At 33.0% G+C, this 14,318-nt stretch overlaps 2 protein-coding genes across 26 annotated transcripts in view; both read left to right on the top strand.

The window, feature by feature from the left end:
* Dop2 (dopamine receptor type D2) overlaps nucleotides 1-14,318 on the top strand; it is a 572,837-nt gene that overhangs the window by 93,724 nt on the left and 464,795 nt on the right. The window contains exons 3-4 of one of the 25 annotated variants that reach the window (XM_032601352.1): nucleotides 101-176; nucleotides 268-543. Coding sequence (XP_032457243.1) covers nucleotides 170-176; nucleotides 268-479 — 219 coding nt within the window. The 5' untranslated portion in view covers nucleotides 101-169 and the 3' untranslated portion in view covers nucleotides 480-543. 25 annotated transcript variants of the gene reach the window in all.
* LOC107982100 lies at nucleotides 1,613-3,934 on the top strand. Its single transcript, XM_031932118.1, has 4 exons — nucleotides 1,613-1,624; nucleotides 1,780-1,989; nucleotides 2,183-3,259; nucleotides 3,359-3,934. Exons 1-4 carry the CDS (start codon nucleotides 1,613-1,615, stop codon nucleotides 3,932-3,934), a joined length of 1,875 nt encoding a protein of 624 aa, XP_031787978.1.

The following is a 14,318-nucleotide window of genomic DNA, read 5'->3' as shown; positions in this document are numbered from 1 at the left end:
GAGCTCAAAGCGCTCATCAAGAATTCATCAATTTTTGATTTTTTTTATTTTAAATTATCTAAAATGAAGATAATAATGAAGGTGATTTTTTCAAATTCAGTTGAAGCAGTCAGTGAACAAAGAGAAGGTAAAAAAAATCTCGTCCTGCATACCAGCGAAGGACTCTACTATGTTAGGTAAGAAAATGTTGATATATGAAATTCAATTTTTTCCATCATCTTTTGTTGATTCACGAATAATTTTTTTCTTTGTATTATTGTTTTGCAGAAGTAAAGAAGGAACGAAGAGTTGCGCCTTTGTCGTTAAAATTCAAAAAACTGTCTCAACAATCAACCCAACAACATCAAGCAGATGAGCCGATGCCACTTCAGCAACAACAGCAACAGCAGCAATATCAGCAATATCAGCAAGAACCACAACAACAGCAGCAGCCACCTCATCGTCCACAACCGTGTGGTGCAAGATGGTATGCTGGCTGAGCCAATGATTGTATATGACAAAAACATGATTGTGAGAAAATTTAAATAAATTTTTTTAAATAAATTTTTATCTTTTTTAAATTTGTATTCGTATGATTTTCGATATATTATAAATGAATAGTACATAAGATACAATAATTATAAAAAATATAAATATGTGTATAAGGGAGATTGCTGATAAATAAAAAAAAACATTCATTTATTTAAAAATTATTTTATTTAATTAAGCTGATTTTCAGTATAAACAAGTACATTTTGAAATATTGTCCACTTCATCAAAACTAAATTTATTATCTAAATAATCATGCAGCCAGGCTCGTATTGCGATAACGTTTTGAACAGCACACATAGGTATTCTTCTAATGCAGAGATAATGATTAAAGCAAACGAATTGCTTGTCACATATAATTTGTTCCAACGGTGGACAGCCAAAATATTCAACATTAATAATTGTTCTGAAAACAAATAAATAGAAGAATGTGTAAGAAAAAATTGATATTTTGTGAAAGCTTTAATAAATTATAATATATGTATATATATGCAACTTTTTTTTGACATTGCAATACTGTATTTTTAAACAATAAATTATATTCACTCAAGTGTCTAACCATTACACTAGTCATCTTGTAGTTCAATAAGAAATGATCAAAGCTAAGCTCTTACTTCCTGATTTTATAATACAAAACTCCGCCTCTCGCTTTTCTAAGCTAGTTTCAAACTAAAAAGATGATTTTTGTTTGGTCAAAAAGGAAGAAAATGCATCCCCTCTCTCTTATCTTATCTGCGAGCTCTTCGTCCTCTCCATTGGTCCTTTTCAAAAAATCTTTCCCTTAATCTTATCGCAGAGCTCTTCGACTCAACCATTGGTCCACAGTGAGAGAACCTTTCCCTCTCTTGTAGCAATGTGCTTTTCTTCTCTGCCATTGACTCCCTAAAGAAAAAAAATTGTTTCCCCTTCTTACAAGGATTTTTCCCTTTAAAAGAGGAAGCATATTCCTTCAACGATCACAGTTTGTCAGTCAACGTACTGAAGTGAAATATTTATATCAAGTGATATATTAAAGTAGCCATGAATTCAATTAGTTTTTTTGAACGTCTTGTTCTCTTACTTCGCGACACCATAAGAAGTAAAGATGAAATTAGCAGTAATGTTATTTATCATTGGTTGGACGTGTGGAGGAAACTGAAGCTAGAGTAGATTGGCGAGATGTGCAGTCAGCATTTCAGAATAGAATTCGAACTGGTGTTGTTGTGAATATAAAACACATTGATATTCTAAGTTTTTTTAAACGATGCACAGAAACTCTTTATCGATAAGGCAAAGAGCTGTATAGACGAGTATAATGCAGTGGAAGCTAATTCGGATTTTATCGCAGAATTTTCAATGCAGAAAAATGGAGAGGAAACAACGGACATTAAATATTTTACTAGAGAAAGTGCAACAATATATATGTCAACGAATTTGGAGGAATGGTTTAAAGACAATATCAAAGAGCCTATTCTTGCACAAGTAGAATAATTTCAAGAAAAAGACTCTGGCTGGACTCTCAAGAGTATCATAAGTTTATGCATAAACATGAAAAAATATTCTCCAATTAAGGGGACTTCTTACATTTCTCTTCATAAGTATATAGAAAAGAAAAAAGCTTGCGTCAATGTTCAAAATAATGACAATTATTGTTTCAAGTATGCTATACTTTCAGCAATATATCCTAGTGAAACAAACTCCAATCGAGTTTATAGATTCATGGCGTTTTTTACCATCAACATTGGAAAAAATTGCATCATATCTCGAGAACGTACCAATAGCAGTTAATGAGTTTCGATCTGATGGATTTACGAATGAAAAAATCAATCTTCTTAGACACAAAGGCATATTTCCGTATGATTTTGTTGATGGATTAGATAAGCTAATGTCTACAAAACTTCCTAATGAAAATCAATTTTATAATAAATTAACAGATTCTCACATTTCTGAGAAAGATTATAATCATGCTGTTCAAGTTTGGAAAACGTTTAATATAAGAACTTTAGGTGAATATTCTGATCTATACTTGAAAACGGATGTTTTATTATTGGCCGATGTTTTTGAAAGTTTTCGGGAGACATCTCTTAAAATGACAAAGCTCGAATTAGAGCTGCTTACAGATATCGATATGTTAATGTTTATTGAAGCTGGCATTCGTGGAGGAATAAGTCAGTGCTGTAATCGGTATGCCAAGGCGAACAATCCATACATGGGTCCTTCATACGATAAGGAGCAAAAAATAAAGACACTCTTATATTTCGATATAAATAATCTTTATGGATGGGCAATGGTACAGCCTTTACCTGTTGGCAAATTTAAATGGATCGAATATGAGACGAATCCAAGTTTTTTCAATACACCACCAGATGCAGACATAGGCTATTTTGCTGAAGTTGACTTAGAGTATCCTGAAGACCTGCATGATGATCATCGAGATCTCCCTTTTTGCGCAGAGCATCGTACTCCACCTAACTCAAAACAGAAGAAACTTCTCACTACACTGAATGATAAGACGAAGTATGTCATTCATTATCGAGCATTAAAACAAGCATTAGATAATGGAACTCGACTGAAAAAAGTACATAGAATTTTAAGTTTTGAACAGAAGGCCAGGCTCAAACCGTATGTCGAACTAAATACAGAGAAGAGAAAACAGTCCAAGTATGAGTTTGAACTTTTTTATAAATTATTAATCAATGCTGTCTATGGAAAGTGCATTGAGAGGGAGCGATCTCGCGTTGACGTGCGTTTAGTAAATAAATTTGCTGGTCGTTATGGAGCAGAAGCACGTATAGCTCAACCAAATTTTCATAGATGTGCAATCTTTGATGAAAATTTGGTTGCTATTCAGCTAAAGAGAACGAGCATAACAATTAAGAAACCAATATATGTTGGTCTCTGTATTCTCGATTTGTCAAAAACATTAGTATATGATTTTCATTACTTATACATGAAACAGCGAGTTGGAGAAAAATGTAAACTTCTTTATACAGATACAGATAGTTTAATATATGAAGTTGCAGATATAGACATGTATCAAATAATGAAAAATAATAAACACAAGTTTGATACTTCTGACTATGATGAAAATAATCAGTTTGGAATTCCACGTGTTAATAAAAAAGTTTCTGGATTGATGAAAGACGAATGCTGCGGCAAGATTATGACAGAATTCGTAGGTTTAAGAAGCAAAATGTATAGTATTCTGATTGAAGGGGGCGAGACAGTAAAAAAAGCTAAAGGTATAAAATCCAATGTAGTAAAAAAATCAATCACGTTTGAAGATTATCGAAGATGCCTTCAAGATCTTATTATTATACAACGTGAACAGTGTAATATTCGTTCTAAATTACACATCGTGCATACTGAAAAACAAGAAAAAATTGCTACTTTAAATTTGGATTTTATCGCTAGTGAATTTTCATAAGGAAAACGCCTCTTAACCTCTCTCTCATTTGCCTGCGTAACATTTTTAGGCTCGATAGCTATTATACGATGTTTTCTCGAACTGTATGCTTTGAGCAAGTTGGGTAGAATATCCACCATAGCTTCCTTGTTTACTGAATTCTAACCACATTACATTTTTTAACGTTCTATTGAATCGTTCGCATATGCTTGCATGAAGATTGCTATGAGAAGAGTATAGATTTATCTTGTGTTTTTTCATGAGATTTTTAAAATTTGAAATGTAAAATTCTTTTCCTTGGTCAGTTTGTAGATTCTTTGGTACTCGTCCTTCTTTCAGTATCGACTTCATAGCTGTAGTAACATCATTACCACTCTTTGACTTGACTGGGACGGCCCATGCATACTTTGAAAATATATCTATGACAGTGAGTAAGTAATGAAAACCTTTGTTCTCTTTAGAATATGGTATCATTTCTACAAGATCAGCTTGCCAAGTCTCATCTATTCCACGTAGGTCATATTTTCTTCTCTTGTATCGCCGACGTGCTGGCTTGTGCAGCACTTCAGCTACTCTATGACGTTCCATCTTTGTTTACAGTAGATGAAAATCCATCTGGAAATTCGTCTATACGAACTTTTAATTGTTTATTAATTTCTTCAATAATATAATCAACACCTGAGTAATTGCGTAGAGTTGTACTATAAAGATATCTCAATTTTGCAGTCACATCTAATTGCTGTTTTTCAACATGTTGCTTATATTCTTCTATAACTTCACTAATTCCAGCAAGTTTAGCAGCTATATAATTTATTTCAGTTTGTAGAATTACTTTCAGTGAATGCAAGGTGATTGCATCGTTTGGATGATTGGGCTGTCCTATGTTGCAAAGTCGCTTATTTCCTAAATCAAAATCACCGTCCAGTGTAAAATTGAAACCAATACCTGGAGGACCGCGACTCACTTGCGAGCCCTCAACTTTTCTTCCAAACACATCGAGACTCATGGTAGTACTAACACAAAGAAGAAAGTTGCATGTCAATATATATGTCCAGCTTCACGCAATTCCTCAATAATCGACTGGATTTCATTGACGTGATTATTATTTCCAGCTGACCGTTCGGCAATCAAAAGTTGAAGTCTCTCTGTAAGCTCGTTTGGATCATCCCAATAGACGAGATCAATGAAAGAATTTTTCTTAGCTATTTTATATTTAGGTTACCTCCACTGCTGTTGTTCTTTTTACGCGGAGTGCTGCGAAACATTGGTGCTAAGATATTCTTATATTTATTACTTTTCGACATTCGTATAGATTCATTTTTGCTGAATTTTTTCCGATGAGCATTTGATGCTTCCATCTTGCGATAATTTTCACGATCTGCTGAACTCAAAAGAAGATCATCTGAATATTTCTTAAAAAGCAATTCCATGAGTCCACTACTCTTAGGATATTTTCCATTTCTGACTTTGACATAATTATCATCAAATTCAATTTCTGAATCACCAATCATATACACTCCATCAACTTTCCGCACTCCGTATATATTATCAATTGTTTTACGGCTTTTATCTAACAATGATAAAAAGTCTTCAGCTGATTCATTTTTTCCACTCGTAGATCTAAATGTTGAATTGGTTATTGTGTCAAAAGCATCATCATCATCATCATCATCATTATCATCATCATAATCAGCATAATCGAATAAACTTGATTTATTATTATTATTATTTTGATCGTTGAGCAAACTCGATCGATCGATTCTCATTCGTTTTTTCATTGTTTTACTGCTATTTTTATCCAAAACGATGTGAGGAGGAGAAGCTCGCAAGCTTTCAGATTTGGAATCAACAAGTTTCTCAAGCGGTGTGTGACTAGTTTTAGAGTATCACTAATGACTTCATCTTTCTGCTGTTTTAATAAAGTGTATTTTTTTTTTAATCACCTCAAGAGCTCACTAAGAACATTCTTCTATTTCTTGAAGTTTGACATGCTGACGTGGTGATGTCTACGGCTGAACTGTAAGTTTGAGACTGATAATTCCTTTTTTATTGCAAAACAGTCAAATCCTTTTCTGTATCTACCCTCATTCATCGATCTATCTTTGTCAATAACAATGAATCCATATCTATCATTCTTCCAACATTCAGAACAAAGATTCCGAAATTCATTGAAAGATAAATCGGTATTCACATGATCTTCATAGATATGTTTAAAATTTACATCATCTTGTCGATAAATTACTAACAAATTGACATTATCCCTAATGAGATGTTTTCCTATATGAGCATAAGATTGACATAGATAGAATCTATCTACACTCTTATGTCTTCCCATACAGAAGAATGCTCTAACGTTATCCTGCTTCTCACATGCCACATCATCAAAAATCATAATTGAATTTGGTAGGGCTTCATCTGGAGATACTACAGATTCATGCTCACTGAACGGAAGATATGATACTCCTTCAATCGGATCCAAGACATTTTTGAGAAATTGATACTTTGGCTGATTCAAGGATTTAGATTATACATACAAATTCTCAAACCTAAGACGATTGGGGTGTGTAATTAAAGCCAATAAACTATTTGTTTTTCCACAGTTTTATGGACCACAGAATACTGCTCGTATACTATCTGGCAGTAATTTCCCATGACGCTTCTTTCTCTTCTCTTTTCCAAAAACAAAATGGACTGTGGAAACATCAAATCAATTGGAAAAACCTCGTTTTGTGATTCTTGGACTACAAACAAAGAGAAAATCAACGAGAACTGCAAACGCCAGTCGATTTGATCATTGTGATTTGAGTAACGTGAAACTTTTCTTGAATTCACAATATTATCCATACAACAATATGAATCTTGACATAGCTAAAAATCAGTTTGCAATTCTTTATGATATGTATGCTAATTTTCAAAAATCCTACTATGGAAAAGATCCGCAGCCGCTGCTGACAAAGTCTTCGTTTCTCAACTTAGTACCACTCATAGTTATTGACTGTTCACGACAAAACGAATCTCTCAAGAGCGCTCCTGTCGATGTACGTCTGGAGTTTGAGGCTAAAAAAGATTTTCCTGCTAACACTTCAGCATACTGCCTAATCTTACACGATCGTGTCGTTCAGTACAATCCTATCAGTGGGGATGTCAAGAAGCTCGTCTAGACTGCACCGAAAAATGGAGTATGCAGTAGACATGACTGGTTTCAAGCAAACCGGAGAAGATTATATTCTAAAGGAAATAGCAATCATACCTCTCAACAAAAATTGTGATCCTGTTTTTCTAACATTCAAAAATCCCTTCTCATGGAAAAAACTCTCAGACAAAATGCAAAGGGAAAACAAATGGCTTAAACACAATTATCATGGCATCAGCTGGAAAACGGATGGACATGACTACTCTCAAATTGGAAACTTGCTTCGTGGAGCTTTACATGATGCATCAAAAATTTTTGTCATCGGTACATTAAAACAGAAATGGCTTCAACGATTCAAATTTCCCGTCTACAACATTCAACAATATGGCTACATCAAAGCCATCTTTCAAATGCGTTACAGTATGCACAAACCATAATCCATTCTACAAGACCACCTGTGTACTTCACACTGTCAAACTGATAACATTATTCTATCAGTCGTGCAATTATTTGTAATAAAAATTTTTTTTGAAAAAATAAAAAAAAATAAAAAAAGCAACAAAAATTTTAAAAAAGAAGTAGCATAAGCTATAGGCATCCTGGCTTACTAGAGAGAGGGGGGAGAAATTATCAATCTCCCTCCCTCTTCGGGTACTGTATTACTTTCAGAGGAGAGGGGGTGATCCAGAATCCGTGTGAGCCAGTATGCCTATAGCCTATCTACTGAAAGATTCTTATTTGCGTTTGGATCGCAAATAATGTTTAAATATTTTATCTTTATAATCATAAATTAAGACACATGGCGCAGGAGTGAAAGGACGGGAGATATAAATAAATTTGACACGACACCATAATATATTTTGAAATAAGTAAGAAATATATATTTTATTTTTATTAAATTCAAAATTAATGATTCATGGAATATAATGAAATATTTATTGATTAAATAGAATACGTGATAAACAAAGGAAAATTGATATAAACGTAACTTGATGATTGAGTCTGAAACGGAAACAATATCTACGGTACCTGGTTTTACAAGAAAATGAACCCGACTATTGAATGTGAAAAAGTAATGAATGAACTCTATAGCGTGATGCGTTGGTTGGAACGCATGATCAACGCCCAGGTATGCGTAATTCCGTGAAAACAAAATGCTACTCGAAGAGAAAGGAAATAAACTTCATAGAGAGTACGCTCGGTTCCCCGTAGTTGTTAGTTAGTATGAAATTGATGACAATTTTTGGAGATGAGATGACGACGTGCGTCCTGTGGCAACCGACTGGGGCTTGACGTAGCCAGCCCAGTCGGACGGCACAAAGCGGTACTTTTACGCCCTTTCGGAGGCTGATTAGTGTGTTAAGTTTGTGCAGGAGACGAGCTGTCGCAAGTCTCCCTCAGTTTGGGCTTAACGCCTTATTCCTGGGTGCACGTTAGTATAAAATAAAAAAAATGAGTTTCCTCAAGAAGGAAATCGCCTGGGATTACCTCTACCAGGTGAGTGTTAAAACTATGTCGGATGCCACGGGATGCCTCAAACTCTGCGATCTCGTGGCTGCGATTGTTGAAACTCTCTGGAAAACACGACGTCAGGGCGAAATGAATTGATTTACGCTGCGGCGTGATAGATTGCTTGAAGGTTTCGGAGAGAATGCCTATGGCTCCCGCACGATGCGAGCATGAACGTGAGAGCGGCGCTCGACAAGATAAACTCGGTAACGCATTTACATTTACGCAATGCTATTACCGAGTTTATATACGAGCAGACGCGGCACGGGAGCACCCGAAGAAAGCCGAAGCGCGCGCGGCACGTGGGAGCGATTGAGAAAGAACGATCTGGCTGAGCTCCGAAGCGAGAAAGTAGGCGGGGCTAGTGCGCACTGGCGTACTATGTACGAGCGGCTCTCGCGCTTCAGTACAGGCCCGTACTTATAAAAAATAAAAAAATAGGGCGCAAGTGCCCGACCGTATCTCACTTGGCAACGAGGCGGAACAAAAATCAAATTTCTACTTCTGAATATATGTGGAGCAGCAATGGCCGGAAACTGGACCTTGCACTACTTTGCAACTATTTAAAAACAAAACAATGTTTTTCAAATTCTTACAAAGTTTTTCACGAAATCGAAAGAATTGATTCACAGAATGTAATACTGCCAACAGAAAGTATTGACAGAGTTTGCGTATGTATAAATAATGTCAATAAAATATACGTATGTCCTGTACCTAATTTGTATCACTGTTGATGATTATATGAATAACGTAAAAATGTAAATATTTTTTTTTTTAAACAAAATGTATATTTCCATACAGTATTTTATAAAATCTAATAAAAAAAATGTATGTACGTAATTTTTTATTATTAATTGTTGCATTGTCTAGGATTTAATATTACAAAATTTTATTCAGGTAAGTGTATTGAAAATTGAAGCTTTATGGGTACTTATGTTTGTCTTATCATGTTCCTGTTGTATTACATGTTGAAAAAATATTTTACTAAATTTTATATAAACTTGCTACGATTGATGAAGATTACCATGTTAATTAAGATATGATGTTAATAATGGAATAAATTAAAAGCATACTTGTACATTTTTTTAAATATACTATTTAAATTCGAAAAAATTTCCTTCAGTACGGCCAAAATATATTTCTAATTTTTAAAAACGCCAAAAAACAAGATTTACTGAAAATTTTTTTTTGTTTGCAAAATTGAATGTAAACAATTTGTTAAAATTTATAAATAAAAAATGAAAGGAAAAGTTTACATCAGGACATTCTAGATCAATTCAAAATCATTAAAAACGACAAAAAATCTTCCATTCCTAAACCTTTTTTTCGCAGAACTTAGTCTTTTTTCGCAATCTTGGAACTTGGAAAATTTTTTCAAATTCACTTATGCATTGAAAAATAAAAGTTTTCCCAATAAATGTTTTGATCTATTTAGAATCATGAAAAAGGCCGAAAAAATGTGTTTCTAAGTAAATTTTTTGTTGTGGAACTTAGTTTTTTTTTCTGTCCCCAGACATTCATTACTTCAGAGTAGAATGTGTGTAGAATTAAATAATATTAATTATTTTGTATGATCAATTTTTTGAGAGATCAAAGTAAATTTTAAGAATATTTGTACTAATAATTTTTTTGACATTGGTTGTATATTCAAAAAAATTATGAAATTAATTTTAACAATAAGTACTTGAGTAATAACGATACCAATAACAATAGTTGGCATCAAAACCTTTAATCTAGTTTTTTGAAAAAGTCGACAGGACCCCAGGAACAAATATAAGAGCTAAATAAAGTTATATATCATAGAAGTCTTCATGCACCCATTCACAGATTTAATACTTCGATTTTTTAGCCAAATTCAAACGGCAATATCTTCGGTTCTAGAGGGGCTAGAGAGTCCTCCAAAAAATCAACTTGAAGGTTTTGAAGTCTACTTTTACAATATATTATTCTGCTAATTTTATTTAGATCCACGTATGGTTAGATATGCAAAAACGTGAAAACAACCCTGCTTTTATTGGTATTTTTGCAGGTTTTAGAAGCTATATTTGGCTCAAATTTTATTTTTCAGGCTCTAAAAAATTACTGATCCTACTTTATACATTATGGAGACATATGAAATGATTATTGTACACATATAATACTTTTAGAGGGATGGAAAAAATGTTTAAAATGAAAAAACACTTATAAACGCGGAAAAACAGTTTTTTGAAGATGGGCAAGGTATAAACTCTTATTTGGGGGGATTTGTCAGTTGATTTCGTAGTTTTTAGTGATAACCAATAGATTTGGGGATTGGGAGCCGAGCTACAACGATTTGGGAAATAAGGGACACCCTAATGTATATATACGCATACTTTTACTAATTTTTATACGAAGTGACCTTATATTACACTTCATACTTTCTTGAACTAACTTTTTGCACTTAAACTCACTATATATATTAAATATACTATATTCTACACTACGCCTAGCCTAAGTTTTTTAAAAACCTTATATTATATGTCATACTTGCTTGAATCAACTTTTTTCACTCAAACTCACTACATATATCGAATATACTATATTCTACACTACGCCTAGCCTAAATTTTTAGAATGTTTTTACCCTACTTTCTTTTACCTTTTTAGTGCAGCATTTATCAGGAATAGTTAAGTATGTGCTGGAATAATGCTATTGCGAAAAAGGTCCCGTTGATTATTATTTTCTAATCGTATTATTAACTTATATATTTTATATGTTATTATCATTACAATCCCTAAAAGCTTTTATACACAAATCAATGGTCAATAAAATTCAACGTTATTTTTTGTTGCAGCAGATCAATAATAGTATTCGAATGAAACTGAGTAGTTTTATTTAAATTATGCAATTGACGAATCTGAAAAATTGATCTGTTTCATAAGAATGCAAATTTCTTCTATAAAGCATGGTCAGTATATTGAAAATACCATCCGATAACACAACCGGTAATTAGAACAGGAAAAAAAGACGATGTTTCCTCTCATCGTCAAGTCTTACCCAATTACAGTTTAATGAATTTATCAACAATTTTTTAATATCTGCATACTTTATGTGTCTATGTGTGTCTATGTGTGTGTTCATCAGCGAACCTTTAAATATCGGCGAGTGCCTTATGTGAAAAGCAAAGCGTTTCTCTTTTAGCGATGTTTTTATTTATATTGATGATCATAAATTTCCACAGTTTCTCATAGTTATCATCTTTTTCAGGCGCAGAATGTCAAATTACACTATTATTATTATTTTTTTTTAATTTATAAAAATATCCAACTTTCTCTTCTAATCATAAATTTCCACGCTAGCGAATACTTCTTTCAAATTATTTTTTAGTGATTTAAATTACACAAACAGAAACAAGAACAGAAAACAACACAAAACTGTCAAACAAATAATCATTTAATATAGTAAGTTAATTTCATATTATTATAGGACATGATATAATAATATTTAATTGATTTGTAAAATTTATATGATTATTTGTACACTTTTACTTAACAGTTTAAATTTAAACTTTTACTTAAAAGTTTAAATTTAAATTTGCTACTGTTAGAAATAGTATATTATGCATCTAGGGAATAATGTAGACTGTGTATTCCCTGCGCGTGAGACATAGGGATACACAGCCTACCTTTATTCCCGAGTACAAAATACAATTTTTAACACACCCACCATACGTTCGTATTCAATTACCGCCGAGATAGGAAAACAAGAGCTACATGTATTTCCTAATCTCACTTCATTCGCAGCACAGCAGTGCTGTTTGTTCCCAAACCGTAGGCGAGTTTTCCGTTTTTCCCGACTAAGCAGGGATAAAGTACTAACTTTATGCCAAGGTGTGTTAAAAATTATTATTTTAAACAGGATTTCTATTCCTTATGCATAATGACTTATGTCTCTATTCAATCCTTTTACTAAATTAATTGTTACATTTAAAACTTTTTTTAAGTAAAAGTGTTTCTGCTGGAAGGAGGATGGTAATAGATGGAGTCTAAAGGGAGGAAGACTGGTATCTAAGACTCCCGTGGTTATATGTCTCTAGGCGATGATTCCACGGTTTTGTTTTAATTATTATGTAAAAAATCTTAAATGTCAAAAGTAGTTAACAATTCATTTTTAAATACATATTATTCCCTACTGAAAAAAATCAGATGACAATCAACTGATAATCAGCTTATAATCAGCTGATAATCATGCCAAAACGTCAGCTGATTATCAGGTGATTTCGGCTCAGTATTTTTAATAAAGCTGATAGTTATAAATATGCGTTTATGTGAGATAAAATGTTGATGATAATCAGGTGATAATCATTCAAAATTTGTAACCTTTAATATATTTATTATAAGTTGTTTAAAATAAGTAAAATTTATAAGTTTCAAATAATGAGGGCCAGTACTGGTGTTACCATCAGGATGATAACACGAAAACTCTAGCTGTGAGCTCCAAAATTTTTATTTTTTAACAATTAAAAAAAAATTTGTTTAAATTAAATTATTGAAAAACAAAAATATTGGAGGCTGCTCTCTACTCTATACTCTCTTTTGACTGTAAGACTCCGATGTAGTCGGACGTGCCGACTAGGCTATTTGCCGAACAATCATATACTTTATAAAATATATTACATTATTATTAAACTCAGTGTTTATTCATTTATCCACGCATTCCAGCAAAGAGAAACTGTCGCAACAAAGAAATACCTATTGCTATGCCTGCAACAAGCTGGAAAATCATATTGCTTGATTTTGTCCCAAAAACAAAGATAGTGAAAGAAAGAGCAATAAACCAGATGAATTTGAACCGGAAAAGAAAAGTTCAAGGAGACCATCGAGGTTTCGTTTCAGATCAAAAGACTATTTAGATTGGTGACGCCCGAAAGAAGGCGTAGTCAGAGCCCGCATCCAAAGAGACGCGGAAATGCTAAAGGCAAGGAAAATCACTCATCTGAATTTGATTTCTTACACTTAGATAAAACTATTCATAAGAATTCATGTAGCGACATCGATTATGTATTCGAGAAATTCATAGCAGATCCAGGGGCAACAGATTACTTTACGAATACTAGGTTGATTTTTAATAAATTAAACGCTGAAAATAAATATGTCATTAAATGTGTGAATGACAAAAGCAAAGCAAACCTGTTAAGTCAAGAAGGATTGGTTAAAATTAGAATGGAGAACAATGAGTTATACATTGTAAGCGATGTAATCTACGCAGGGAGCTTATAGAATAATATTTTGTCACTAAGAAAGTTTGCAGAAAAAGGCATGCAAATATATATGGACAAGGAAAAAGTAGACATTTACGATACAGAAAAGAGAAAAGTTATACTTACAGGTTTACACAACGGAACGTTTTGGATAATAGAACTAAAGATTGAAAACGACAAAGTTAAGTTAAAAAATAAAAGTAAAATGATCTTTGTGAATCTATCCACAAGGAAGAATAAGTATAAGCAATCATAGTCACCTTCAACCTTAATGAGAAAGACTCAAACGAAAGTTCAACATTAGACTCAATGAGCTCCAGTACAAAGATTACAAGTTTTGAAGAAAGTGTCAGCCAGAATGAGAGATTAGAGAAAATAAACTCAGTATTTTAGTGGCATCAAAGGCTAGGCCTCTGCTCCATTGATCTCAACAAGAGTTTTGAGAAAATATACCCGGAGATCAACAATCTAAATCTAAAAGACTACGATGAAAAATTAAAAGAATGTGAAGTCTGCGTTATAGGATAATTCAATAAACTGCC

The sequence above is a fragment of the Nasonia vitripennis genome (assembly GCF_009193385.2).
Source record: "Nasonia vitripennis strain AsymCx chromosome 1 unlocalized genomic scaffold, Nvit_psr_1.1 chr1_random0006, whole genome shotgun sequence".
NCBI classification, from domain to species: domain Eukaryota; kingdom Metazoa; phylum Arthropoda; class Insecta; order Hymenoptera; family Pteromalidae; genus Nasonia; species Nasonia vitripennis.
This window is presented reverse-complemented; position numbering and strand designations above follow the sequence as displayed.

Bases quoted from the DNA above. Each gene is read 5' to 3' on its own strand.
- LOC107982100 (XM_031932118.1), top strand. The intron at 1,990-2,182 runs GTAGAATAATTT...CTATACTTTCAG, and splicing joins AAGAGCCTATTCTTGCACAA to CAATATATCCTAGTGAAACA. The intron at 3,260-3,358 runs GTAAATAAATTT...GTTGCTATTCAG, and splicing joins CTCGCGTTGACGTGCGTTTA to CTAAAGAGAACGAGCATAAC.